The following is a 27,986-nucleotide window of genomic DNA, read 5'->3' as shown; positions in this document are numbered from 1 at the left end:
AAAACCTTGAGATGTCTCCGAGTCTGTCTAATTAAACATAGTGACAGTTACATTATTTGACACCATTAAAAAAAATAAAAATAAAAAAAGTGCAAGAAGAAAGGAACATTTACCTAGACACTATAGAGGTGTGAAGGCACATATTTTAAGCAGTGTGTAGGTTTTGCGTGGAGGATATAGTGTACCCTTTCCGCCCGATCCCATGAAACACTTGAACGTTGTGTGTAATGTCATTCCCATTTATTGAGGTACGTACAATATAAAGAGAAAAGAAATGCAGTTGTTTTTTTTTGACTGAGCAGAAAGCTTTGACTCATGTACTATATAAATATCGTTAATAATGTTACATACACTGTAAAGTATATAATGTAATACAGAAACACAAAACTAGTGACCTCAGGGAATATTAGGAAATAAATAGTTCCATAGTTTGTTACAATTATGCCTGTTATTGTTTAATTAAAAAAGAAAAAAAGAAAGAAAAAAAAAAAACTCGGAATCCTCAGCACTAGTGTGCTATTTGGTGTTTCTCGGTTCGAGATCATGAAGTTCTGACCCCAGGGTCTCATATTTTCCACAGTTTCGAAATGGAAAAGGCATCAACAAGTCAGTGCTCCCCGTAAGGAATGGCAGGAATTATGCAAAACAGAGTGTCGATGTTCTGTGTAGTGGTTTCTCCTGGAGTCTCTCAGTGACGCAAGAGCGTTCAGGCACGCGATGCGCGCCTGTGTCCGAGCAGCTCCTCACCTCACACAGGGTGTGGAACCAGAGAGGAGGTAGTGGTTCTCCTCTTTTAGTGCCTTCATCTTTAAGACGCTCCTTCTTTACCTTGCTCCTGACTACTCGAGGCTTCCGCTTCGGTGGCAGGAGCCCCGGCGGCGGCGGCGGCGGCTTCTGGAACGCATACCGACAGGGGTGTGGAAATATACAACAATAATAACAACAACAATAACAATGAGATCTGAAATAGATTATAATGTTAGAGTGATTCTGTATAGTTCTCGTGTGCATAAATGTGATCTGCTGCAGAAGTAAAGCCCGTCCAGAGCACTTTACTCACGGACTATCCCTGTCCGATTATTAATGCGAGGGATTTCAAAACCCGCAATAAGATTTATTATGGATTACATTTATCTGTTGCATTTCAGTTCGATTTCTGGTCATTTCTGGTTATTTGGGGACGAGGCCAGCTGACACAGCGTTGTGTGTAACGGTGCTCTCCAGTGTGACCCAGAGCTCGCGTTTCCGACAGCGCCGTCCGTCATGTGCTCACCTTTCCAAAACATGCTCGTGTCCACCATCTGTTCTAAACTAATCTTACAGTAGGTGTGAAAGTGTGTATAATGCTCTGGGTACCATGTTCCAGAGTGTATGTTTGGCCTTTGTGCCCAGATGTGCCAGGATTAGTCTCTGAATCGACCGGGTTCATGACCAGAATAAAGAAGTTACTCCATATCAATAAATAAAACGTTAGCTCATGAACAACTCCAGTTACTGATCAATTCATTGACAGCTGCCTGCTGCGGCAGTTATTCAATATCCATGTGCATCATAATGCCGGTAATAACAATAACCGCTCTCGTTTCTCATAATATTTCCTGAGTGGTTTACTTCCGTCAGTCAGCTTGACTATGCGCCTTAATGAGATATTCAATGACATGACTGAACACTGAGTTCATCGTATATATGGGCTGTTGGTCCACACCTCATTATTCACCAGAGTGGAAACGTTCCCACACACAGAGGAAGCGGGTAAAGGAAGTGGGAATTGTTCCAAGCGCTGATGACAGAGCTATGCGCGATTGCGGTGACAGCATCTATTCAACCTCTCCTTCAACTCCTTTTGTGTTCTAGACCCACTGACAAGCACATCTGACCTTAAGGGAATGCTTATCATGATGTAAGAAGGAAGTGGGTTCTTAAGAGAAGGGGCTTAAACTGTTTGGCTTTCTTCTAAGTAGGCTGCGTTAGAGAGTAATTTGATTTCTTAAACTCGGTGCACCTTAAGAGGCACGAAACGCTCACCTGAGGGCCTCGCAATGCATAACAGACAGGAAGTGCTGCTGTCTAATCAGGTAAACTTGATCCTGTCCAACTGGGGTGATCATATAAATACAGCACACACACACACACACACCAACCTCCTGCCTTCAGGTCCATCTCAGCCATGTCTTTGGTCAGTTCGCTGGTGCCCACCGCTGTTCCTTCTCCCTTAATGTCCGGCACTGCGTTCCTGCGGCCCGTGCGATCGCAATTAATGAACTCCGAGTATGATGACTCAACGTCCATCATCTGCCCATGACCTGTCTTCTCATTCCACCTGCAAAACATAAAGATAAAAAAGAAGAACAATGAGCACTGTTTATTTGTGCCATAGCTATTCAAAAAATCAGCCAATTATGTTGCCCCAGTGTTAGGCACACAACGTGGCAAACTGTGAGGCGAGCAGGGAAAGTGTTCTTGGGTCCCTTAATAAGGCTTAAGACATGGTTCACGCAAGTAACACGAACATGGCTGCTTAAAGCCACACAAAGCTGGTTCATGAGGTCGTCACAGTGGTGCTACCAGGGGCGCTATAGCCTGAAACACCACGAGACAGGTGACCCCACTTCCCTACTTTGGAAACAGTCTGAGCGTTTAGTAGCTTATATCTCCACAAGAGCCTGATCAATACATGTCATGTACACAAGAACGCAGTCACATATTAACTGGAGATGCATGTTGGCGCCAGCTGGGCCAAGCAGTGTCATTTGAGTTGAACTATGTTACAGGTAATGCGTTATAGTGCAGCACCTAATTTTACATTGGTTTCTCCAGGGTCAGGGTTCGAGTCCAACCTTGGGTCTGTGTACATGGAGTTTGCATGTTCTTCCCGTGCGTAATGGGTCTCCTCTGGGTACTATGGTTTCTTCCACAGTTCCCAAATTGCCTGTAGTGTGCGAGTAAGCATGTTAGTGTGTGTGCCCTGCAACGGATTGGCACCCTGTCCAGGGTATACCCCGCCTCTTGCCCAAAGTCTCAGGATCCAGCATAGGAGGAATATTTCAGGAGTGTACAAACACCATGTACAATCCATGTCATAAAGATTTGAGGCTGTTGGAAAGTCAAATGGTGTCCTGCTCAGTTATTACTGTGGTGTTTCTAATAAAGTTGCACTTTTATAAATATAAAAACAGTCAAAATTCACTGTGCATTCCAGACACATAATGAATATACTCCAACACAATAAGCTTCATTACACGTTTGTCACTCTGTTATTTCATCCCACCCACCCAACGGCCAATTATGATCTCTCAGACCCCCGAGGCAGATCTTCTCACAATCCAATAACGCGTCCGTTCTTCTGCCGCTCTGGAGCCGGGAATATGGAATTGATTTAATGAACTGCTGAGCGTGTCATGCATCTCATCTTGTTTGCTTTTCTCAAGCCTTTATAATCAGCGTCCAATCACGAGTCTTCGACTGGACGTCACTGCTGTTACCGTTCGGATTCGTCTATCTTGTTAACGTCCTTTCCATGTAAAGTCTAATACCTTTTTGTACTGTAGACTTCTTGAGAGGGAGCCTTAATGGCCTTGAAGAATCCACGCACTTCAGCAAATGTCACTCACGAAGGCAGCATGAGCTCTGCCCTCATTTATAAGGGAGTACAACGTGCCGTTATGTAACAGTCCTCAGCTTAATGAAGCGGAGTGAGTACTGCTTTTCTAGCTTGTTAAAAGACTAAGCAAGGTTTTTTTTTCCTTTTCCACCAGGACTTGTATTGACCTTGACATTTCACTTGTAGCAAAAAATAAATAAAAAAAATAGCACACTGCTTTACTCAAAAGAAAAGAGAAATTCTGTCATGAGCAGAGTGTTTAATTCTGGCATGTTTAAAGGGTTTATCATCACTGAAGCGATTGCATTTTACAGGGACCTAAATGTCATTCTGACAAAAATTCAGTACATGTTCTAAAGCCCCTGGCAACATGAATGTAAAAAAAAAGAAGTTCTATTATTACATAACCGTAATACAAGAAAACACAAGACAGACCTGCAAAGCACATGGACACTGCTGTCTTTGGTTAAGACCTGTCCAGCACATTATTGAAGGCAGGAAGGATACTGTAGTGCAGAACCGGAACAAAAAAAGGTTTTTAATGGTTAGTGTGAGATCTCATTTTTTGGACAGGCGGTGTAGAATCCACATCAGTCAATAGGAACGGCTATTGCTGATTAGTATGTGAAGATGATGTCATATTTACCAAATTAAACACAGTCCAAGTGAAAAAGCTGCCAGAAACTGCCATTTCTATAATAATAATAAAAAAAAAAAAAACCTCACATATGGAGGTGGTGTGAAATTTATCCCAGAAGCTCCAAATACCAGCAAGTATCTCATTATAAAAACAAGCCAAAAAAAAAAAAAAAAAAGAAGATCTATTTATCTATCTATTAGTGCTAACTGGCTTTGGACACCTTGGTACTTTAATATTCGTGAGGAAGAGCACTAACTTGTGAATTGGTGCAACTATTGCTCCGGAGGTTCTATTTCTAAACTTAATAGAGTGGCTCCTGAACTCATTTCATGGCCTAATTACAACAGAAAAAGCGCACATCTGAGACCGTCTAGAGTCACGAAACAATTAGGATCATCTCCGTTACACCGGCCGCTTCACGCGCCGGGCAAACGAGCGAGAAAAAACCTGAGGCAAGAGGCAGAAATGGTATTAGTGGTATTCATGTTGGTGAAAGAGTCAAGAGAGTGGATGTGTGTAGAGGGGTGGGAGTGGGGGGGGGGGGGGGGTTGTTGGTATTCCTGGCATATTCCCACACACAGTAGCTATTCATCCTCATTTGTGTCTGTTTTTCCCAGGCTGGATTTAAGTGGGTCAGGGATCCTGGAGTCCACTACAGCACTGTGCCAAACTGAGTAGAGGAGACCGCGGGAACAGGACGTGGATAAAAGAGACACGAAAGAAAGGGGAGTTCCAGGGAAATCAATGAGGACAAGCCACACGCACGCAAGCACAAGTAACTCCGGGGTGGTGCCACTCTCTTTACCACATGCATATTTTCTCCAGCCCTTCTGGTTAGGATTGAGTGCACCTGGTAAATCTTTAGATTTGTATAAAGCTAATTCCAGAAGTGTTAGGATTCATCTTAAAAGAATCGGGGTGAATTCCGGACAGCGTGTACGGCTAAAGATAGTCCATTATTTTTGCTGAAAGAAGAGAAGCGGTTTACATAGCAAGTGTTCAGGGTTCGCGCCGTGACTAAGCTCAGGGTTTAGGTCTGACCCTGGGAAAATGGGCATGACCAAAGATCCTTGCGGCATTGGCTGGTGCTGTGATTCATAACCAGTTTTGCTCATATTTGATTGTATCCAATTTGATTAAGTAAATTGCTTTCTGATTTGGTAATTTCCTGGGAACTATAGAGCTATGTGTGTGTGTGTGTGTGTGTGTGTGTGTGTGTGTGTGTGAGAGAGAGAGAGAGAACGAGAGGGAGAGGGAGAGAGCGTGGAGCAACACCTCCTGTGGAGATAAAAACCCAGCTGTCTCTGAAATATGGGGGTTTCTAACTGTGTAGCTTCTGAAAACAGCTTTCCATGTGACATGGTGGGCGTAATGTGGGCTGGATACTTGACAATATTTTGTTGCATTCAGAGCTATCAGGGCTTTTTGTCATGAAGAACATACTTTAGATTATTGTTTAGGCTCGAACGCCTGATGCGTCAGAATTTCAGAAGAAAAATGATGAATTGTGGTTTCTTATTGCTCATGCACCCTTTACATGTCAGCTGTTGGATCCCATGCGGCATTCCAAGTCTCGCATTAAAGACAGGGTCACTTTGCAATCGGATTGCAATCTGTTGTGGTGTCACGGGTCACTATGAAACACGTTTCCACTTTACATATACTGAAAGGAAAGCAAAAAAAATATCCTTTTGTTCCTAGGCTCTATGACCAGCATCAAACACTTGCCAAGCAAGACTCGCCACTTGCTTATTGGGAAACTGACCCTGGCCAGGAGAGTCATACACAGATATACGAGCTTCTTTAAACCGTTTGCACCATTCAGTCAACCACAGCATCTGGCATGATTATCGAGGGAGACCTACATTTTTATCTCATTGTGGGCTAAGTGCCTTGCTCAAGGGCCTAACACGGGCAACCTGGAGTTGGGGATGGAACCTGGGACCTTCTGATCTGTGGTCCAATGTGGGGTTGAATCCAATGAGCATTCATTCTTTCTGCTGGTGGAAATGCCTTGTTGGTAAAAGGGGGCAAAGGAAACTAGTGGGATTCGTCGGAATTGACAGATAGGCTACTGTGAGCCACATCACCACTCTATACAGTCTTATGCAAAAGTTTGGGCACCCCTTGATGATTAATAGATTTTGGTCCATTTTCAAGTCTCTCTTGCTCTCGTTTTGTTACTTCTTGTGCCATAAAAACATTTTTGGGCACAAAAAAGTTTGGGCACCCTAAGAGTTCTAGAGTCTCAAATTCTTTTAATAAGGTTTCAGACCTTAATCAGCTCGTTAGATCATATGCATGGCAACAGCTGTCATTAGTAAATGCCAATTTCAAAGCTTTACAAATGCTTTGACTCTTCAAACCTTGTGCACACACTTGTGGGCACTCAACAACCATGGGTTCCTCTAAACAGCTGTGTAAGACTCTGAAAAATGAAAGTTATTGATGCCCACAATGCAAAAGAAGGCTACAAGAATAAAGTAAAGTGGTGTCGGCTTGCAGTTGCCACAGTTAAGAGATGGCAGTTCAGAGGAACTGTGGAGGTCAAGATGAGATCTGGAAGATCAAGAAAACTCTCAGAGAGAACTGCTCGTATGCTGCTCAGAAAGACCTGCAGGATGATTTAGCAGACTCAGGACTGGTGGTGCACCGTTCCACAAGACCTTCACGGAAGAGTCGGCAGAAGAAAAACCTTACCTGCGTCTCCATCATAGAATGCAACGTCAGAAGTATGCAACAGAACATCTACAGAAGCCAGATGCGTTTTGGAAACAAGTGCTGTGGACTGATGAAGTTAAATACCAGTAAATACACTAAATACCAGAAAATTGTGAAAGCAAACATCACAACATCTGTAGAAAAAACGGAAGGTAAAAAGATGATGACTTCTATAACAGGACAATGATCCTAAACATACCTCGAAATCCAGTATGGAATACCACAAGAGATGCAAGCTGAAGGTTTTGGAAAGGCCATCACAGTCCCCTGATTTAAACATGATTTAACATTTGTGGGTAGATCTTAAAAGAGTTGTGCATGCAACATGACCAAAGAATATTACAGAACTAGAAGCCTTTTGCAAGGAAGAATGGAAGAAAATCCCAAGTGTAAAAATTTTAACGCTTTTAGCTGGCTAAAAAAGAATTTGCACAAGCTGTGATATCTGCCAGAGGTGTTTCTAAGTACTGATCATGTAGGGTGCCCTTTTTTTCTTTGTTTAATTTATGACATAAGTATGTAACTATGCATCAATGTTTGCTGAAAATATTGTGCATTTTTTCCGTTCCCAAGAGAGACTGTGATAACATCTTTTCAATAAAAAAAAAAAAAAAAAAAAAAATTTATTTATCAAGGGGTGCCCAAACTTTTGCATAAGACTGTACATCCATGGTGAGAGAGAAAGCATCTCAAAACAAGTGACACTTCAGCAATATTCACCGAGGTTGGGTAGTTTTGGGCAGGATTTTAAAGTGACGGTATGGCGGCGTAGTGATTAGCGCTGTGGCCTTGCACCATAGGGGTTTAAGTTTGCATGCTTTCCCAGTGCTTTGTGGGTTTCCTCCAGGTACTCAGATTTCCTCCCTCTGCCCAACAACAGGTTAATCGTTTTTTTCCAAATTTCCCATAGTGTTTGAATGAGTTTGTGGTGTGTGCAGTTGTGCACTGTAATGGATTGGCACCCTGTCCAGGGTGGACACCCCAACCTTGTGCCAGAAGCTTCCCGGGCTTCCTGCAACCCTGTATAGGATAAGCAGTATAGAAGAAAAGGGAAAGAGGGATGAGATTTCAAAAAGCTGTTAGCAAGTTTGGAATGCCTGCTCAATCCTCCACAATGGTTTAAAAAAAGCAATTCTATTCACACACGAAAATGCAGAGAGAATAAAAAGCAGATTTAAAATATCGACACCATTTATGTGATGTGCGTCAGCAAAGAAAGCCAAGTTATTCCGCAAATAAAAAGTCCCTTTGTGCAGCTGGTATTGAGCATGTGGAGGTCGCTCATACAGTACGGCAGCGAACACAAAAGACTCCGTCTGACATTCCGGGACGTCGTGTAAATTGCTCTGCTCAAGAGCAACTAAAACAGGGAACAGCCAGTCTTCAAGGACCTTGTGACAATCAGGGGCTTATGAAAGGAGTATTTATGAACATCCCACTTTGCCTTTAACGAGACTATTACATTAGTCAGACCTGAAGAGCTACAGTAGCCCTGAGGGCAGTATGAGCGTTCTAGGGAAGCATCTGAGGCAGCGATGTGTTTGTACAGAGTCACTGGCCAGCTTTTAGTCACAAGCTGTGCGTTTGTCTTTCCATTGCATGTTACGGCACAAACGGACTCATCAAGATTGGGCAGTTATAAGATTTTTAAGTGACATTTCAAAGGCGGCAGGGTGGTGATGTGGCCTTGCACCATGAGGGTTTGAGTTTGCATGTTCTCTCCGTGCTTCTGTTTGAATGTTATACAGTATTTTACTTCTAGAGATAAGATACATCAAGATAAGATATACACAGCATGTCCAGAAATAGTCACACACACACTAAGATTTTATTCAGTCCTCTTGTCGTCAGTAGTCTTGTCTGGAAAATCAGTAGTCTTGTTTTTTCAAGTTTTTCCATCTAGCTTTGGGGGGGTTTAACTCGAATACCTAAGCAACAAATCAGTCTTTAGACATCTTTTAAAAGATATGGACATCTAGAGAAGGTTCACAAAACAGTCTAGATGCATGACCAGTCGAGCTGTGGTGATATGCTGGTGATATGGTTGGGACTCCGAGAATTATGAAGCCGCTGACCACATCATTTTGAACTAGTGCTCTCGCATTGATACGGAGGGGTGAAAAACACCATCAACGCTAGTCGCCCCTTCTGCTGACATGATTGGGTAGCGCCGCTATGCCACCCCTGCCCCGAGGAACCATAGCCAATCTGCTCTCCCTGGGCTTCCAACTACGGACGACTGTAGCATGTTGGGAGTCAAGCTGCCGATCTGCGGATAATAAAGCAAATGCGTTTCCGTTCCGCTAATAAAGGTGGCCAAAAGTATCGAAAGAAGTGAAATTTAATGTTTTAATGATGACTCAATTTTTTTACATAATGACAATCAAGATAAGAATTGCAATGAAACTGCTATACAACAATCGATACTTAGTATGAAGTTCTTCATTTTTCAAACCTGCAGGAGTCAAAAAGACTCGGGTGTCACAGATGCAGAAATCTGTTTATCACTTAAAGTTTACTAAAAATAATTTTGGAATCACTTCCGAATCCATCACCCTAATCACGTAAATCGCACAGCTCGAATTATCTTTGACATAGATTAGTAAATTCCCTTGTAAATGTATTGAGATAAAAAATTTAAGATAAAAGAAGCAAAAGAATCTCCATTAAATCCCTTTATTTAAAACCGCAACTTAATATACCCATATAAAGATGATGCATGTTTACAGTGGACTGTCCTTAAAACAGGTCAAATACTCCGACCATGACAATGTGTATGAATTATAGCTTCCCCAGTTTAGTAGCGCTGAATGCCAAATCCTGCGGTTCAGAGTGAGTGAGAGAGAAAGTGCAGCAGTAGCCCATGGGGAATGCCAGGGGAATGCTGAAATGTCATGTGCAGTGCAAACGTCCCTGACCTATTTAAAATGCCAGGCTTCCAAAAAACAAAACCAAAAAAAATTAAAATAATATGAATAATTAAATGAATAAGTAAATAGAATCAATAAATCATAGTATATTCGGTTTTAGGTCCATGTGCACAACATTTGAGGCTATTTGACTTTGAAATGCGTCATGCAAAAGGCATCAATGGCATGCAAATGGATTAATATTTGCAAGCAGCCGTGATCCAGACGCACATCAAGAAGCAGAACAGAAGCACACGGTCCCTTTAAGAAAATGTGCACAAAAGAATTCTCAGTAGGCCTGTTTGTTTTTCAGAAAACTCAAGGAAGCATGTTACGCCGTGACCCTCTTTAAGGGACAGACATACACTGTACAATGTGCTGGTTTTTGTCTTTGCATTTTGATGTCGGTTCTGATATTTTTGCAAGTTTGTCAACAACATAAAGCGTCGCTGCTTGCAGATTAAATGGCGTTGCCTGAAATTCTAGGCAGAAAAACAAGCTTCCTAAATATAGCTGGTCTTTATCCAAGGATCGGGGGGGGCAAGGATAGACTTGTTTGGTTTGGCTGCACTACCTGACATTCGACTCCTTTGTACACCCTCTGCAGATTGCAGCCTGATGCCGTGTCTCTCACTAAAGGTAATCCAGTGCATTCCACTTAATGAAATGGCCACAGCTGCAAGAAATGGCTCAGGTGTTGGTTACAGAGCTGACAATAACACCTCATTTACCAGTGGGAGCGCAGCACAGCTGATACTGGTGGCCAGAGAGCTAGGCGTTCCTTCCTGATGACTCTAACTGACTCTTATTTATGCTGAACAACTTCCAGAAGGCCCAAGATGTGAAATTAATCAACCGTTTTAAACATTTGGAGACGACCAGACCACGTGTAAACAGTCTGGACACGGAGTCCAGTAAGTGTGGGATGTATGGCCCACTCGGAGCCATCAGTTATCTCCATAAAAGGCCAAATGAGATGCTCGATCGTCAGGAAGTTCCCAGAGGCATGGCTCGGTCCAAAATCAACACTCGCTTATTTAAAGAGCCAAGACCAAGACTTAAATGCAGTAATCCAGTGCTCCTGATGAGAATGATGATTTTCATGTGGGCTTTCTTGGAAAAAGGAGTACCCTGTGTTCACGACACATGCGCTTCCTCTGTGTAATGGATGTAATGGACTGAAAGAGGTTATGCCAGAAATGTTTTGATTTTCAACTAAGTGCTCATTCTTCCATTAATCAGTGCGGTCAGAAACTGCACATTAGCCTGAGAGATTTATTTCTAATTTCCCATAATAATAATACATAATAAAACATAATATGGATCTGGCACCATCATTAAGATTTTATTCATGTTGTTGTGATTTTTATAAGTACCCTTCGTTTACTTTACCCTCACATGATTTTTAGGACCTTGACTGTGTTTCTTTCTTGTCCTTAGGTTCATGTGACATCTCGGTATAAAGCAGTTAGTTTGCAACTCTTGTTTTGGATTGCACTGGCTAAGCGGACTGATCCACACAAAATAAAATGATCTTCTCCGGATGAACCCTGGCTCGTAGACGCCTGATTCATCATCATCATCTAATGCTCTGGACAAATTCAGAAGGATTTATTACATGTCTCAACAAGCCAATGAAGCTCTAATACTTGAGCATTTCTTCATATTTTCCTTTCAAAAGAGCCAGACTTTCTTGTTTTTAATGCAGAAACTGTTCTCCAGGCGTCCTGAAAGACTTGCTCCAGTTCAGTCCTTGTACCCGAGCAGGTGTTTAAGCCACACCATGACCTATGAATCATTCGAGAATTAAAAAACTGACTTAAAGCATGAACCAGTGAAAAACAGGTGCAGATGATCAGGCCGGTGGTTAGTATACTGGTGACGCCGAATGCTGAGCGGTTGGAGCAGACGAGAGGGGAAACGAGGTTGCTGCTGAGGTTGGTACAAATTAAAAATTGGTTGTTTAAATGTATCTTGATGCACTTTCAAGACTGTCGCAATAAAACTTCCCCATTACTCCCATTACTTTAATCTAATCTATATCGTTTCATGAGATATGAAGAAATGTGGGGTGCCTCCAGGCCTGTACAACACAACTTAGCTGCAGCCCAACCACATGTGTAAGACCTTTATTACTTATAAGACAAAAAGACACGCACATGTGTCCACATACTGTAGTGTCTGTTCTATCTCTAACCAGACAGTTCTCCAAAAGTATGCGTCAATAGGCTTCCAGGAATATAACATGCTCGTTACGCTTAACCACTTCCCCCTTCAGGTTAGTCAATTGTATGTAGTTCCCGTTTCGCATTTTAAGTATTCATCAGTCACTGCTAGTAACCGCATAGAAATGTAATCGACAGAGCAGCAAATACATTCTTTTACTTAATGAAAAACTGCCTTAGAAGAACGGCTCCCTTGGGCCCTATAGAGTTTCCAGGGACTTAAGATATATTGGGTCCCAAAGGTAAGGTAAGAAGATTGCTGACTCATGAACATGGAAGCTTGAGAAACCTGGACCAGATCACAGCATGACGGATGTCTGAATGGCAACATACAATTACAAAACAAAAATGTTGTATTTATTGGCCGTAATTCTGAAGACAAAAGATAAGGTAAGGGAGATGAGGCTTCGAGCGTCTATGAGAATCCAATCACGGCAAAACACAACCATTTTTACACCATATTCATCTACTGTAGATATCCAAAAAGTATCAGACATATGCTTTTCATGCACACTTTTTCATGCAAATTGCTGCACCCTCACCAACCCCACCAAAAATAAAACACCAAAATTCCATCGTAAACAAACCGCATTATGTGAACACACCCTTTAAATAGCATTGTAGAATTTTTCGAAGAAAACAGCATTCATTAAAATCTTCCACCTTCTCGTTGACTGTTATTGCTGAGAGCCTGTTCCTCTTTAGAGCCTCACATGACACAAAAAGAGCATAAGAGGTCAGTAAAGGAATCGAGTCAGCTCCCATGCTTTTATCAGGCCATTTAAAAAACCAAATAGGCTGGTGGGGGGGATTTTGTGCTGTGTCTTTTGGGGTTTTTTTTGGATATAATGAATACAAGTCTAGAGTTAAGCAGTATATATATATATATATATATATATAAAAAAGAATATAATAATAATTATTATTATAATCTTATATACACATACATATATATATAGAAAATATCTTAACCGCAATTTACATTTATTTACACTCTTTCTTAAAATAGACGATAAACAAATCAAATAAAGATTTATTAAGCTTAATTCTATTTTAAATATTACTACATTTTTAAGCTAAAAAAATCTTGATCAATTAGATAATTTTGCTAGTTTTAAGAATTTATTTATGTCAACAGAATAAGAACTTTTTCGAAATAAGCTCACTAATCTTATTTGTTATATTCTAAATAATTATAGACAGCAGATCGATTTGTCTAGTTCACTTGCTAAGATGTCATTTTTTGTCTGTAGATGATGGGATCTACAGTATTTAGGTAGGCTTCCTCATACTGTATAAAGTCCCTGTTGTTGAACTGCTTTTCTTTATTTCTGCTAATTCATGATGAAGCACATTTCTAGCACTGACCCATCTGTTTTCCTGCGTAACCCACTGTACAATGCAGGCTTTGAACAATTTGTGATGTTTAATCCTCCAATAAATCGAACAGAAAATCCAGGCTCTCTACAGTCTCCCGACTACAGGTCTATTTTTAGCAAGAGTGGTTCCAGACCCACATTACTGTGCGAGAAGGCTCAATTTATCAAAAGCTGCCCGGAGGACACATCCCCTGTCTATGTAGGAACCGAGAAGCCATTTTGATCTGCTGCTGCAGACACTATATGTACTGTCGACTATTTAAGAAAAAAATTAAATTAAATTAAAAATAAAAAAACACCACCAGCAGTGGAAAAGCCAGGAGTTAACGTGCTGATACGAGCTAAAATAGACGTGATTCCTTACTTTAGAATAGCGCAGCCATGTCTGAGGCTTTAAATACAAAAATTAAAAGTGTGTGTGGGTGTTCGCAAAAATGTTCTGAAATTTCTCAGGCTGTAAAAATGGCAACAAATATCTACACTGGCAAAAATATAAAAAATATATATAATATAAATAAAAGGTAAATGAGAGAGCTTAATAAGGTTTGCACATAGTGGTTCATCAACAAAGACTTGATATTGATATTGGAGAGCTGCATCTAATCAAGTTAAAAGGCCAGAGGTCTGATGGATGGAATATAAATGCACAAGCTCAGGCAGAATCCTCTTTAGTGTCACGGCCCTTGAGGATCACTTACGGCTCTCCCAACAGCTGGCTCTTTAAGAATTCTAGTCTGCATGTGCTCCTTTGGACAGCTTAGCGCTGTCGTTCAGCACTGACGATCCTTTTGAGACGCAAATGAAGCACGCCCGTTTCACGCTTGTGCCCCCTTCGTCTCTTTTTGACAAACCTCTCCAGATGGCCAGGCGCGATTCTGAAGCACTGCTTTATAAAAGCCTCACTTGATGTTCGAGGAGCAGCAAGTAGCCAAAAAAAAAAAAAAGGCAAGCTCAAAATCTTTAATGTCTGAACCCTGTAGAGTTTGCGGGGTCGCCACAGTGAACCATCCATCCGATCTGCACACAACTAAGCACAGGTTTTATGCCAGATGCCCTTCCTGGCGTAATCCTCCCATTTTATCCGGGCTTGGGACCAGCACTTTATCGAGTGGCTGGGGACTGAGGTCAAGATTTCGCAAGGCAGTTGAGAAACACATCACTGAGCCACCAGTGCCCATCACAAGGATAACCAGAATAAATACAAAATACAGTTTTGAAATGATGATTTCATTTATTAAGATAAAAAAAAACCTGTCCAAACCTAAACCTAATAACTGCTTGTGCCACCCTCGACGCCAACAATTGCAATCAAGTGTTCTAGCAATGAGCATTTTATGTCATTGTGGAGGAATTTTGGCCCACTCTTCTTTGCAAAATTGTTTCCATTCAGCTACATTGGAGTGTTTTCAAAAATAAACGGCCTGTTTAAGGATCTCAATTGGATTTAATTGGATTGGGACATTCTGAGGTGGACTTAATGGTGCGTTTCGGATCACTGTTCTGCTGCATAACCCTGGTGTGGCTTGAGGTCATGAACTGATGGCCGACATTCTCCTTCAGGGTTTTCTGGTAGAGCGCAGATTTCAAGGTTCCATGAATTATGGCAAGTCATCCAGGCCTGGACTATCACACTACCACCGCCATGTTTAACTGAGTATGATGATCTTTTTATGAAACGCTGTATTAGTTTTGTGCCAGATGTAATGGGACGCAGACCTTCCAAAAAGTTCACCTTTTATCATCGTTTTTTCATCAAACTATTTGCTCAAATGTCTTCGGGATAATCAAAATGTTTTTTTGGTAAATATAAGATGAGGCTGTGTGTTCTTTTTGGTCAGCAGTGGTTTTCACCCTGGAACGACCCAATTGTTGCCATTTTGCTGTGTCTCTTTCTTATTGTTGAATCATAAACACCCATCTTAACTGAGGCAAGTAAGCCATGTAGTTCTTTCGGTGCTGTTCTGTGTGCTTTTATGAGCTTCTGGATGAGTCGTCATTGTGCTTTTGGAATAATTGTGGTTGGCCCAGCTACTCTTGGGAACGTTCACCACTGTTCCAAGCTTTCTCCATTTGTTGATGATGGCTCTCACCGTGCCTTTAAAACTTGCTCTGTAACCCTTTACAGTCTGATACATGTCCATTACTTTGTTTCTCACCTGTTGAATTTTTAGTTTTTTTTATTCTTAATAAATAATATCATTTAAAAAAACTGTTCTCTGGTTATCTTTGTGTAATTTTAAAATTAATGATGTCAATCATTTAAGAGCCACCAATAAAAGATAAAATTTAGGAAGGGGCAAATACTTTTTCACAGCATTGTTTGCATTAAATGCAAGCAAATGCTAGCTATCTCAAAGAGAACTAATGTACATTTACAAACAATCATTCCAAATATAACAAAATATCAGCCCAGAATATTGTTCTTATAGATCATAAATTATGCTGGCAATTTTGGACGACAAGGGACTGACTCACACTAGGTGCCTTAACACTAACCCTAATGTTCCATTAATAATAGGAATAACAGCCCAATAGGTATAATAAATGCATCATGTAAACACTACCGTTGGAACAGTTTGACTTTAGCCACCCTGATATGAAAGGGCCGGTGTGTGAACCTTTGAGAATTTGTTCAGTAGGTAAATATTAGCCATGTAAACACTTGATCCAAGTGTTTCTCCCTTGCTGGAAGAAATAGATTCTTTCTGGTGGAATAGATTCGCTTGCCCTACGTCGGGGTAATATTAGGTCATGTAATATGTGTTGGGTTTCCGAAAAGAAAATTTTGCTTCTATTCCTGATCAGTGATCTCTGTGAGAACAACCGTCTTCTACCTGTGTTTACTTGAACGCACTCGGTCTCTGCCAGAGGACGTACTGTGTACAAAATAAAGCATCTAATCAATCATATTCTTGTAAGCAATCGTAACGCAGGGGGAGGGATTTATCAGAAAAGATAGGAAGCCTAATCAACCGTAATTCTCCTTCTTCTCTTACATTTCCTGCAGAATAAATGCTGAATATAAACCACTTCTTTTCTGATTAAAGGCTTTGAGGATGTAAACACATTTTGTGAGATCAACATCCATGTAAACAGTTAAGCCGGAATCTCGAATCAGAAATGATATTAATCGTAGTGAGGAAATATTGTATTTGTAAATGTAAAAAAAACGCTGTGTTCGAGATCGCAGCCTTACCCGATGCAAGGCAGTGAACGTTAGCTAATGCATTTCATTTCGAACTTAGCTATTAAGGATGTGAATTACCAGGATCCCCGATACGATATCACGTTACCTACTGTAGATGCCGATTCGATTAATTGTATTGTGATTTCTAAAGATCATAATTTTAGTCCTAAACAAACTTCCCAAAAGATTCGTTCTTACAGCATGGGACGCTTGAATAGTTTAGAGTGCACCACCTGTAGGATCATAAAGGAACTGCAACTTTTTACCACCTTAAAAGAAAACATAGAGGAATAATAATTTTTAAAAATCGATTTTGCCAGTGTCAGTGTGGCGATACATGAACTGCCTACTACTGATTATCTCCATCAGCTGATGTTAAAAGAAGGAATCTAGCAACATACAGTATGTGACATGCACTTACAGTATATGCTTTTCATATAGTAAATGAATGAAAAAAGTCCTAAACAAATTTTCCAAGATCCTATGATTTTTTTAAGGCAAATGTAGAATGTAATACTAGTACTGGCGTCAACGAAGACTTATTTCGATAGATCAAAACCTGTAAATTGTTTTGGTCACGGTCCCCAAGACGATGCATAGATTAGCCTTTTAGCTCATAAGGCCATTGACACAGCAGGACAGGGGTGCTACGTCATACAACAAAGCGTCAACAATTTAAAAAGCAGGAGATCAAGGCCTGTGACAGCCGGCCTTTTACTAATGCACAAGCTCATAGTTCACACAGGAAAGCGGAGCCTGTTAGACCTTTAACTATTAGATCAAATATTAAATAATAATGAGGATGCTACAGAGAGCACGGGCCGTTCGAAAAATGCTTAGCGTGCTTTACCTGCGACGCTTTACGTTTTATTAACGATTATTCCGAGCCATCATGAATCAGTGTGGATACAATTATTAGGTGCAGCACAGTCTCGAGATGTTCGGGAAAAAATAAAAGACGTAGTCCATCCGGTTAATCTGAAAACAGCAACAAATTTATGGAGAAGGCCATTAGGAACGCATTAGGAGGTGAATTTCTCTCAGAACTGCGGCATTCGATTTAAAAAAAAAATAAATAAATAAAAAATTACAGCTAGTTGGACTTGCATCGTAAAAACCACAAAAGGGTGTTTCAGACTGCTGGTCAATTTGAGGTCAATGTGATGTTTAGAATTATTGATGCAGTGATTTAGAGCTGAAAGCTAATCAGTGTGAGAGGGGAGTCGCCTCTCAACCAGCTGCTAACTGATGAGGAAAGAAATGAGAAGGTGGAAATCCGGGCTGAATTTCATGAATCTCCTCATGAGACAGCAGGTCATGAACAGAGGAACGCTTCACTATCCAAGTCGAAATACATAATCCGACCTCTCCTATTACTGTGACGTTTATATTGTGGAGGGAGCCGAGTACTCACTGACAGGATACATTCGTCTCAATGAATCCAATCTGTTTCCATAAAAAGTGCGACATAGCACAGATTCTTAATAACATGAGGGGTGTTCAAGTCAAACCAGGACTTTTGATTGTGCAGAATAACAGAATGAGAGTAAAACCTCCCTTTATTTCTGCTGCACTAATGCACTTATTCCAACGTTTCAGTAGTGCTTGGATAACATCGAGACAGCATCTAGATGATCAGACTGTCTGTTGCTTGTCTGAAACGCTGGCCTCCCAGGAACTCCTTCGATAGCCCAAACAGGTGGAATTGGCAGTTACCCTCCAAGCCAAGCTCCTGTAATGTGCAAGTGGTGTTGATCAATGATTGTGTGTACATTTTGCACAGACAGATGCATCTCTACAGCAAGTTGGTGACAAGTTATCGGTAAATTTTCAATGATCAGGTGAATGTTCGTCGGAAAAAACGCAGTGGGCTCTAAGCTACCTTGGCCGTCATTCACAGACAATGTTTGCACGGGTCAAATACTTTAAGAGTCTCATCATCAAGGACTTTTACGCCAGTTTGACTTAAACGCCTCTTATAGTAATACGAAGAAATGTGAAAATGATTTAATACGTTCCATATCATTTTTAAAGTAAAGTTTCTTGAAACCGTTTGAAAGGAAGAAGAAAACCCTCCGCACCCTCCCGGTTTACTCTGAGTAATGAGCTGTAAAAATATCATTCAGGAAAAAGGGACAATTCTCCAGAAACAGCTCATGAAACATCATGATGCATGGTATTTGTCACTGCAATTTGTCACCAAGACAAATTTATGTCCTTAGAACAATTTTCCAAAGCCCAGCTCACTAGCCGAGGTAAGAGAGTTTCTTTAATACTCCTCCTGTATTCTAAAGCTGTTTTTATGACATGCAGACTGCTGCAGCGTAAACAGGCTTAACACACCATTTACCAAAGCTATATACGAGAGGCATTCAAGTCAAACCGGGACCTGTGCTGACCTTTCTTTTGAATAAAGGCATAAAACCGATTGACATTTAAAGGTGACTTCTCATGAAATGAGACTCCTAGTCGCAGGTTAACATTTGAAAGGGGTTAAGTGCGCGTGTGTAGCAGGGGGTTATATTACTTGCATTAAGAAATGAACACTGTTTTTAGTTTTTTAATGGTGTTCTTTTGTTCTGCACAATCAAAAGTCCCTGTTTGACTTGAACAAGCCTTGTACAAAGGCGGAGGCTTTCCACAAAATTATTAGAAACTCTCTGGACTCCGACAAATAAAATGTCTGGCATGTTAGGACTTCATCTACGTGCGTTTCAGCTCATGCGAGGTGGTTAACAGGAAGCAGGTGGCCTGTCTGTCCACACTGTTTGTCTGGCTGTCGTGAAACTGCTGCATGCGAGACAGGGATACGCAGGAAAAACAAAGGGAGGGCATCCGAAAGAGCAGGTGATAAGTACGGAGTGTGGAATGAGCCTCGAAGCAATTACAGATAACCAAAAAGCCTGAAACTTACACGTCACTTTTTAAAGCTCTAATATCCTCACCCGGTCTTATGTCATGCTTGCCCAGAAATCCAATTTATTCTGAAAAGACACACAAAGCTCCATTTCCTTTAAAAAAAAAAACCCACAAGCTAATTGTGTCCATTAATACCCACAATTGAAGATAAGGGAGTTCTCGAGTCCCTGGGAGGTGTAACTTTACGCAGCCATCATCTTTAATGTCTCTAATAATGAAGCATCGGCCTCGCCGAACGTACCCAATGAGCTCTTGGTTCTTTCTCCGAGTCTTCATTTTCCCTAGTGAAGTCTTTAAATAATTACCGATCTTGTTTTCTCTATTAACTCACTGTTTCCACATGCCTCTCCCACATTGCTCTTAATCTGAAATTACCTCACGGCATCCGTTCGGGCTCATTAACGCGACGAGAAAATACATAGCGTTGCATCTTCGTGTTTCTTTAATATCTGTTTGGGTTTCCTCTGGGGACTCCAGTTTCCTCCAACATAAATGAAGCACCACTGGCTGTGAACGAAATCTACTGAACATCTGTATTTAAATGCTTTGTGATGGACTGGCACTCTATCGAGGGTGTATTCCCAGCTTACATCCAGAGGCAGTGGATCTGATGAGACCTTGAGCAGAATAACGTTTCCTTTTTTTGGGGTCCGTTTCTACTATTGAAATCCAATGGAAAATCCCACATCATTATGATCACTGTAATACACATAAGCCTGACTAAACTACTACGACTAGGCTCTGGGTCTGCCTCAGCTTAATGATTTTCCTTTTCTGCGTGAAAGCTTCCAATAAACCACTGATCACCTACAGTATACACACAGTGAACAACTGTACAAATATCTGATCTACATCCAGTCGGGTTGACCTCTAGACATTATCTATTCATTTCACGAAAAAATCTACCCATGTTAAAACAATGATGTACCCTAGATTTTTCAAAAGCACTTGTCATAATGGATCACTCGACTCCTCCACTTTCTTTCTTACAGTATCAGTGTCCATAACCGAACAACATCGTCAGCCCAGATTTCAGTACATACCAGACATATCATTGTTAAATCCTGGTCACGTAACAGCATGGATGATATCCGCGATCCGTTCGCCGAGGAGGGAAAATCCGCAGAAGGAAATAAAAGCAGGCGGCTCTTTATGGACGAGCGTTCGTTTTTCTCTCCCTCTTTGCTCTCTTCCTTTCGCTGTCTGAGCTTACTGAGCGTATCCCACACAGCTGCAGCACTGTTCTTCTTCTTCTTCTCTCCCACTGATCAGGAAGTGGGCGTTAAAGTGACTTGTGCTGAGTGTTTAAACCTCAAATGTATACTGTACGTAGTTGTTCTGGTCATACTCAGAAATAACTGTATGAGACCCTGATCAAAAATGACGACAAAAAAATAAATAAATAATCACTCGGATTCGAATCCTTGCTTATATTTACAGTACTGTGCAAAAAAAAAAAACGTTGCGAGGCATCGTTCTTTTCTTCAGATTTTTCATCCAAAAAGCAAAACTTTCTTGCATTTTTTAAGGTATGCTTGAGCAGTTCTCCAGCTTTCCTGAAAGATTTTTGACTTATTGTTCCTGATCAGTTTTAGAGGAATGTTCTCTGCTTATTAAGCTCCACACTGACCTAAGCATCATTCAAGCTTAAAAATATCTAGTTTAAGGCGTAACCAGTAAGAAACGGGTGCAGATGATCAGGCTGGTGATTAATATACTGGCGTTGCTAAAAGTTGAGTGGCTGGAACAGACGAGAGGGGAAATGAGGCTGCTGCTGAGGTTGTTACTTTGCATTTTGTAGCCTGTTGCGATAAAACATATGTTCCTATTTCTACACTGTTAAATTTAATCTGAAGAAACTAGGCTGGCTCAAGACTTTTGCACAGTATTGTATATCTCATATAGGAAGAGGTTATATATTCAATTCCATCTAATGTCTCCAGGGTAACGGTCCACGCAACTATAAACCACTGACGTGAAAAGGTTTACTCGTCCTGCTAAAGCATCGGCTGAGCGAGCAAACCTAAGTGAATTATAATGCAATAAGCACAAAAGTGGAATCTCTTGGCATACAGCCTACACGTCGTCCACTACGGCTCATGCTTTGTTTTATGCGTGATAAGTCTCAAAACCTTTCTGTTTTAAGATCAACTAGTAAGCAAGAAATAAGATCAGGTCAGGGGTCTTGAAGAGCTGGGCTCCAGGATGGTTAAGTCTTGAGTGTCTCGTGTGAGGAGATAAACTGCATTTATTTACAAGAAGCCACCACTTGACTACACCCTTACACCATGGAGGCGTGATGCAACAAAACAGTCAGCATTTCGCGAGACACAAAAAAACCCACTCAGTGGTCTTACATTTACAGAAATAAGAATCTGAACACTTTCCTGCTGGTTGATGGATAGTAAGTGTACAGTGGACATCAGCGAGTGTGTGTGGCAGAGCTTTTGAGACTGAGACTAAGGACCTTTTGGCAGCTTCCATTGAATAAGCTTGGAAATTACGAACTAGGAATCTTTGACTGGGAAATCATGTGGCCTTCCAGGATTATGATTAATAACTGTAAAAGATTTGCCAAGCTTTTTTCTTACTCCATCATTTTAGTGACTAAGGGTAGCAAAACCGGTTTATTATCATCACAACATTAATGATAAAAGCAGAACTTCCATATTTAAACAAGAACATGCTTCCTGACATGCATACGTCAAGCAAAAGTAAAAATAAAAGTATTATTAACCTTCGTGAGAGTGACGCTTCACATAAACGACTCCGTGTCCTTGGGTCTGTGAACCATTTTTCTATTCTGATGGCTATTACTGAAATGGGTGCTCGGAGATAGAAACCGTCTCTGTAAAAAGTCCTGGGCTTTGTAATCAGCAAACCATCAACGCAATCAAGAGATGTCTCCTGTCCTCTTTGACACAAGCACAGACAGCTGGTTGAGCCTGAAAGCATAGTGCTAGTGTTATGAAGTAGGATTACGCCTGAAAGGCTTATATTTATATTAAAGACGCATTTGAAAAGGAAAATGGAGATTTTAAAGAAGACGGACAGCGCTGATGATGAGCAATCCACTTCTTTTAGCGGGTACAATACGGCTTCCATATCTGATTCGTTCTGTGCTCGATATGTTTCCCAACATTGTGTTTTCCCTGATCAAACTGAACCAGGCTTTGGGGTCAAGTGTTCTCAGAAACGATCACCAGGCCCTAACATGAAAATGCCCCAAGTGGTGAAGAGATCTGGACCATGTTTGAAGAGCTTAATGCAGTAATGCTTCTAAACATCTCACTGTACATGGTTCATGCTCATTTATCCATGACTTTTATTTGCTTAGATGTAGGTTACTAATTCTGGACTTTGATTCCAGTAAATGCACCACTCGCCCTAAAAACTACCGCTACATATTCAATCACTGCAAAGTGTCTTGACCAGGAATCCAGTCAAGAACAAACAGAGGATTGCTGAGGCCATGCTTAAGCCTTAATCAAACCTGACTTGTTCATGTTACACAAAAAAACTAGCCGGTTATCGTCAGTGTTAATCATCGCTTTCTAAAAGGTGGTCTAATGGAAGAAACACAGTCTGATAGGATATTGAAGTCCTTGTGAAAAGAAATTGCTGCTTGAAAGCTAAAGCAATCCTATTCCAATTAGATTCATATTCCCAAAACCAGCTAAAATCTGATTTATTATTGAGATGTCAGTTGATTACATAATACTCATCGTTCATTCTGATTTTTATGTAGTCATCCTCCGCTGAGTCTAGCAGAACGGTAAATTATTTAAAATCTAAATTTTATTCATCTGTGGAACTCAAACCGTTTTGTCAGATACAGCTAGAAGAACATAAAACACACATCCAGTATATCATCACCTACTGTACAAGGCAATGTCTTCCTCATCCTTAACTGACCAGTTTCAAATGAGCGTCCGCCCACTTTAGCCTTGGGTTCCAGTGGTTCTGCTATTGTGTCATGCTTTATGAGATGTTTTTCTGCACACCAGAGTTATAAAGAGTGCTTATTTGGCTTACTTTTGCCCTCCTGTCACGACAAACCAGTCTGGCTGTTCTCCTCTGTGCTTCCCATCTACAAGCGGGTTTCACTCGTAGAACTCCTGATTGCTGGACGTTTGCTGTTTTTGCGCACCATTCCGTTTAAAATCCAGAGTGAAACCCCCAGATTAGCCGCAGTTTCTCTAATGCTTGAGCACAAACCGTGCTCTGAATAAATTCACCAAGATTACATTTTTCTCGTTCTGATGTTTGATGTGAACATTACCTAAAGGTTTTGCTCGGAATCTGCAAGACGTTATGCATTATGTTTATACCACATGATAAGGTGATTGCATTAATAAGTATATGTTCCTAAAAAAGCACCTTGTGAGTGTACATTTAGCACAAATTGTTTTTTTAGTCTAATCTGACTCTCCATCTTTCACAGCTGATGAGACAAATTTCTGCAGCGCTGTCGTGCACACGCTCCTCTGTTCACAGCCCAGCAGCTTGTGTACATGGTGTAATTTTTCTGTTGTTTCCTACATCGGTAAAATCCATTATGCATATCCCTCCCCACCTCCCACCTCCCCACCAGCAAATCCTCCATGCCCCAGAGGACTTCCGCCTACAGTTTGAATACCTCTCTTGTACATCTTGTAAATAAAAAAAAGGAATATTTATCTTCCGACAGAAGAGGAAAAGTGCTCCAGTTATAAAAAAAAGTGTACATATTTTATTACATTTCTATTGCTTATATGATTGCCTGCTGTATATTATTCTTTTTAACTGCATACATTATGTACATTATTACTTGTTATGTACAAGAATTTCATTTATTATGGTGTAGCTATGTTGTGTCATGGTGTGTTTATTAAATTGTAATTAGCTGGTGTTGGAACTGAAATAGACCATCAAGTTCTCTCTAATATTGTTTTAAAGCCAATCAGTTTCCTTTTGTATCATTATCACCAATATTATCTTGGCATCATTTAATTTTGTTTCGAAAAGTGACACATTTGCAGACAGTCAACCCATTAAAGCTCTCCGGCACGGTTCCAAGTAACCAATCACCATCCGCCATTGTTCCCAACAACTAATTACCAACCACAGCAATTCCCAACAACAATCACTGATTAACTATTGTTCCCATCAATCATCATCCTCCATTAGATGACAACCAATAATTTACCACCATTGGTCCCAACCAACTAATCACCAAACAGTGTAGTTCGCTGTACCAATCACTGATCACGCCGATCACCAACAACCAATCATCAACCTGCATTGTTCGAAATAATCAATCACAGTCGACCATTCTTCCCAACAACTAATGATCAACCAAAGCAATTCCCAGCAACAATCACCATTGTTCCCAACAACCTACAGATATATTGTACATGGCTATTAGAGGTGGGGCAAAAATCTTTTACCATTATTTTTTTATTATTATTAATTTATCCGTGTTTGCATTTGATTTTGTATAGGATAAAGCAGTATAGACAGTGAGTGAGTGAACTATTGCTTTTCCTGTATAATCATCAGCACAGCATCGCCCGAGGAAATCATTTACAGAGTTTGTTTAATTTTTTTATGAAATTGGGGGGATAAAACTAATCAAACTGGGATATTTATAAAATTGTGACACTTAGGAAATCACAACACAAATCACAGCAGCACCTAGGTATCAGGAGGTACTTGGTAATTCCCATTCCCTAGGAAATACATTATTACCTCCTAGTGTGGCATAAAAGGTGACGATAACACTGTGTCTGTTACATGGTGAGTGACGACCGCTACACCGGCTGCCAGCTACAGCACCCCTTACTTCTGCCTGCTGTATGCAACATCGCTGTAGACACTCTGCAGACTGAATCGTAGGGTTTCAGGAGCTATGAGCTCGGCTGTTATACGTGTGTGTGTAAATATTTTTATTTTTTTTTTATTTTTTTTTAGATAGATACACAAATTTATACACAAGTATGTAACAAGTTGATATTCTAATAAAACTCTATTCTATTCTATTCTATTCTATTCTATTCTAGGTGTCCTCCAAAAGCCCGCCCTTCTCCCATGGAACACGTTTTGATTGGCAAATAATCCCAACAGCATAATGGACATACAAATCATCATGTGACGTCATCTGGCGACTTCTACCCACCTTTTGAACGTGCAGTAACCATATATTTCCCCTCACAAAAGCCCTGGTTGTTGAGTGACACCGTGGTTGAAGATTGTCCTTGGGGTTGGGATGTTTTTTTTTTTGGTGGATAACAAATTTAAAGAAAATGTATATGTATTTAATTTAATCGGATAATAATTTACCAGCCTATGACGTCACCGCGTACCAACGTGACAATATTAGACCGGAAGTGTTAAAACGTTAAATAGGATATATGGATTTTTTTTTTTTTTTTACAAAACAAAACGATTTCTGATGCTGACAAGAAACAAGGTTGACAATTAGAAGTTCAGAAGTTTAAATGTGCAGGATTATGGCTTGCTAAAATAGGCAACAATTAATACATAAATAATAAATAAAATATAAATAATAATTTATCAAGTTGTTTCAGTATAAACGCACCACTGCCTATGTATATACAGTAAAGCTGGTCCCTATGTAGTGCCCTAAATATCCAGTAGGAAGCCATTTGGGATTCAAACCCACGCCGTTCACATTCACAAAGCATCAAACGACAGACTGGCGCTTTGCCGCAAAAACAAACAAACAAACAAACAAACAAAATAAACCCCTCCTTTTGTCTAAATGCGTTTCATCTAAATGGCCGAGCGTAATAGCTGCTAAAGGTGTGTGTGTGTTGGGGTTTAAACCAAAGACGAGACGTAACACGACTAACCTTCATTCGCCTGAATTTGCTCCACTTGTTACCCCGCGGCCGGACCGTCTCCTCTCCCCGCTTGTCCTCTCTTCCCTTACGCTCTCCGTTCCGTCATTTTGTAGGGCTTTGGCTCCGTCACGACAAGACAACAGCAGCAGAGTCGTCAAGCCCGACGTTTCTTTGACAACCCCATTGAAAAGCAGTGGGCGAGGTTAGATCTCAAACAGCTGTTTGCAAAATGGAGTTTTAGTCCACAGCCAATGGCACCTCGCCTCGGCTCCGTCGCTCCAATGAGAGCGAGATGTTTCTGTCTGTCCCCGTTGTCAAAGCCAAACCCCACCGCAAACACAGACAACAATGTCCAGCTCACTGAATCACAATTCGTTTAATCATCATTCTGTGAGAACATGCTAGAGGTCCAGTCTTCTTCCAGGATGGATTTAACTCCAATCTAACACGCACACACACACAATCTCAGGAATGGGATTTTGTAATAAAGTAGAAGGATCAGGTTTGATATGGACCACATTGTCCCCCAGTGGATTGCTTTTCTATTTCGGAAAGTAGTTCCAGCTGTGTGTATGGCGTTTGCATGTTCTCCTCATGCTTGGTGGGTTTCCTCTGGGTACTCTGGTTTCCTCCCACAGTCCAAAGACATACAGATCAGACGAATAGGTGTACCCAAAATTGCTTAGAGTGTGTGTGTGTGCCCTGCGATGGATCAGTATCCGGGATGTGTCCCGCCTCATGCCCTAAGTCTCCTGGGATTTGCCAGGTCTAGCTCCCGCAATCCTGTATACAGGATAAACCGATATAAACGATGAGACCAAACCCGACAGCAAACACAGACAAACACAAAAATGTCCAGCTTACTGAACCACAATTCATTTAATCATCATTTTGTTATATGGTAGCGGTCAGTGCTGTCCCATGATCTCTGTTTTTCTACCATGATCTCTACGTTGTGATAGATTTAACCCCAATGTAACACACACACAGACACCTTAAGAATTTGTAGAACAGGTACACGTGACATTCGGCAACGGATACACCCCACTCTGGAGACATATCCGTCATTTCGGTTGCAGTAATTTAAGGGGTCAGGTTGCCAGCTCGATGCGCGATTGTCATACATACACTGGTCAATTTGGTAATTCCAGTTATCCTAATCTGCATGTCCATTGGTCTGTACGAGGAAACCGGAGTAGAGAACGTGCAAACTCCATGCACACAGACCTGAGGAGAGGATTGGAACCCAGACCCTGGAGGTGCTGGTGACAGTACGAAACAGTAAGCCACTGTGCTGCCAGTTCATATTTAGCATCACTCAATGTTAATGTTTCCTTCTATTTTCCATAGACTGTTTAAACTGTGTTCCTGAGATCTCGGTTCCTGATATGGCACTACTGCCTATAGTTCCTCACCCCAGATTTCTATAAAACGTTTAAATCATTCATGCTTTTTGATAGTAGTAGTAAAAATGGGCGTGATATGTAAATTGTATTCACTCAGGAAATGGCTAAGGACAGTCAGGTCAAAGCATTTTGGAAAGATAATATGTTTCTTGGC

At 40.9% G+C, this 27,986-nt stretch overlaps 1 protein-coding gene across 2 annotated transcripts; it reads right to left on the bottom strand.

Moving 5' to 3' along the window:
* Positions 1 to 195: 195 nt before the first annotated feature.
* Positions 196 to 26,744, bottom strand: pkig (protein kinase (cAMP-dependent, catalytic) inhibitor gamma). Of its 2 annotated transcripts, none has more exons than XM_053481992.1 (3): positions 20,625 to 20,804; positions 2,142 to 2,320; positions 196 to 894 (listed from the first exon to the last, which is right to left on the bottom strand). In XM_053481992.1, exons 2-3 carry the CDS (start codon positions 2,290 to 2,292, stop codon positions 809 to 811), a joined length of 237 nt encoding a protein of 78 aa, XP_053337967.1. In that variant the 5' UTR covers positions 2,293 to 2,320; positions 20,625 to 20,804; the 3' UTR covers positions 196 to 808. The 2 variants fall into 2 exon arrangements, with proteins under 2 accessions (XP_053337967.1, XP_053337966.1); XM_053481991.1 differs by lacking the exon at positions 20,625 to 20,804 and adding an exon at positions 26,436 to 26,744 and having other exon boundaries at positions 200 to 894.
* Positions 26,745 to 27,986: the final 1,242 nt, after the last annotated feature.

The sequence above is a fragment of the Clarias gariepinus genome, chromosome 22 (genome assembly GCF_024256425.1).
Source record: "Clarias gariepinus isolate MV-2021 ecotype Netherlands chromosome 22, CGAR_prim_01v2, whole genome shotgun sequence".
Classification (NCBI taxonomy): domain Eukaryota; kingdom Metazoa; phylum Chordata; class Actinopteri; order Siluriformes; family Clariidae; genus Clarias; species Clarias gariepinus.
The sequence above is the reverse complement of the archived record's forward strand: the minus strand, read 5'-3'. Positions and strand labels throughout refer to the sequence as shown.

Bases quoted from the DNA above. Each gene is read 5' to 3' on its own strand.
- pkig (XM_053481991.1), bottom strand. From the start codon at position 2,292: ATGATGGACGTTGAGTCATCATACTCGGAGTTCATTAATTGCGATCGC. The intron at 895-2,141 runs GTTGGTGTGTGT...TATGCGTTCCAG, and splicing joins GATGGACCTGAAGGCAGGAG to AAGCCGCCGCCGCCGCCGCC.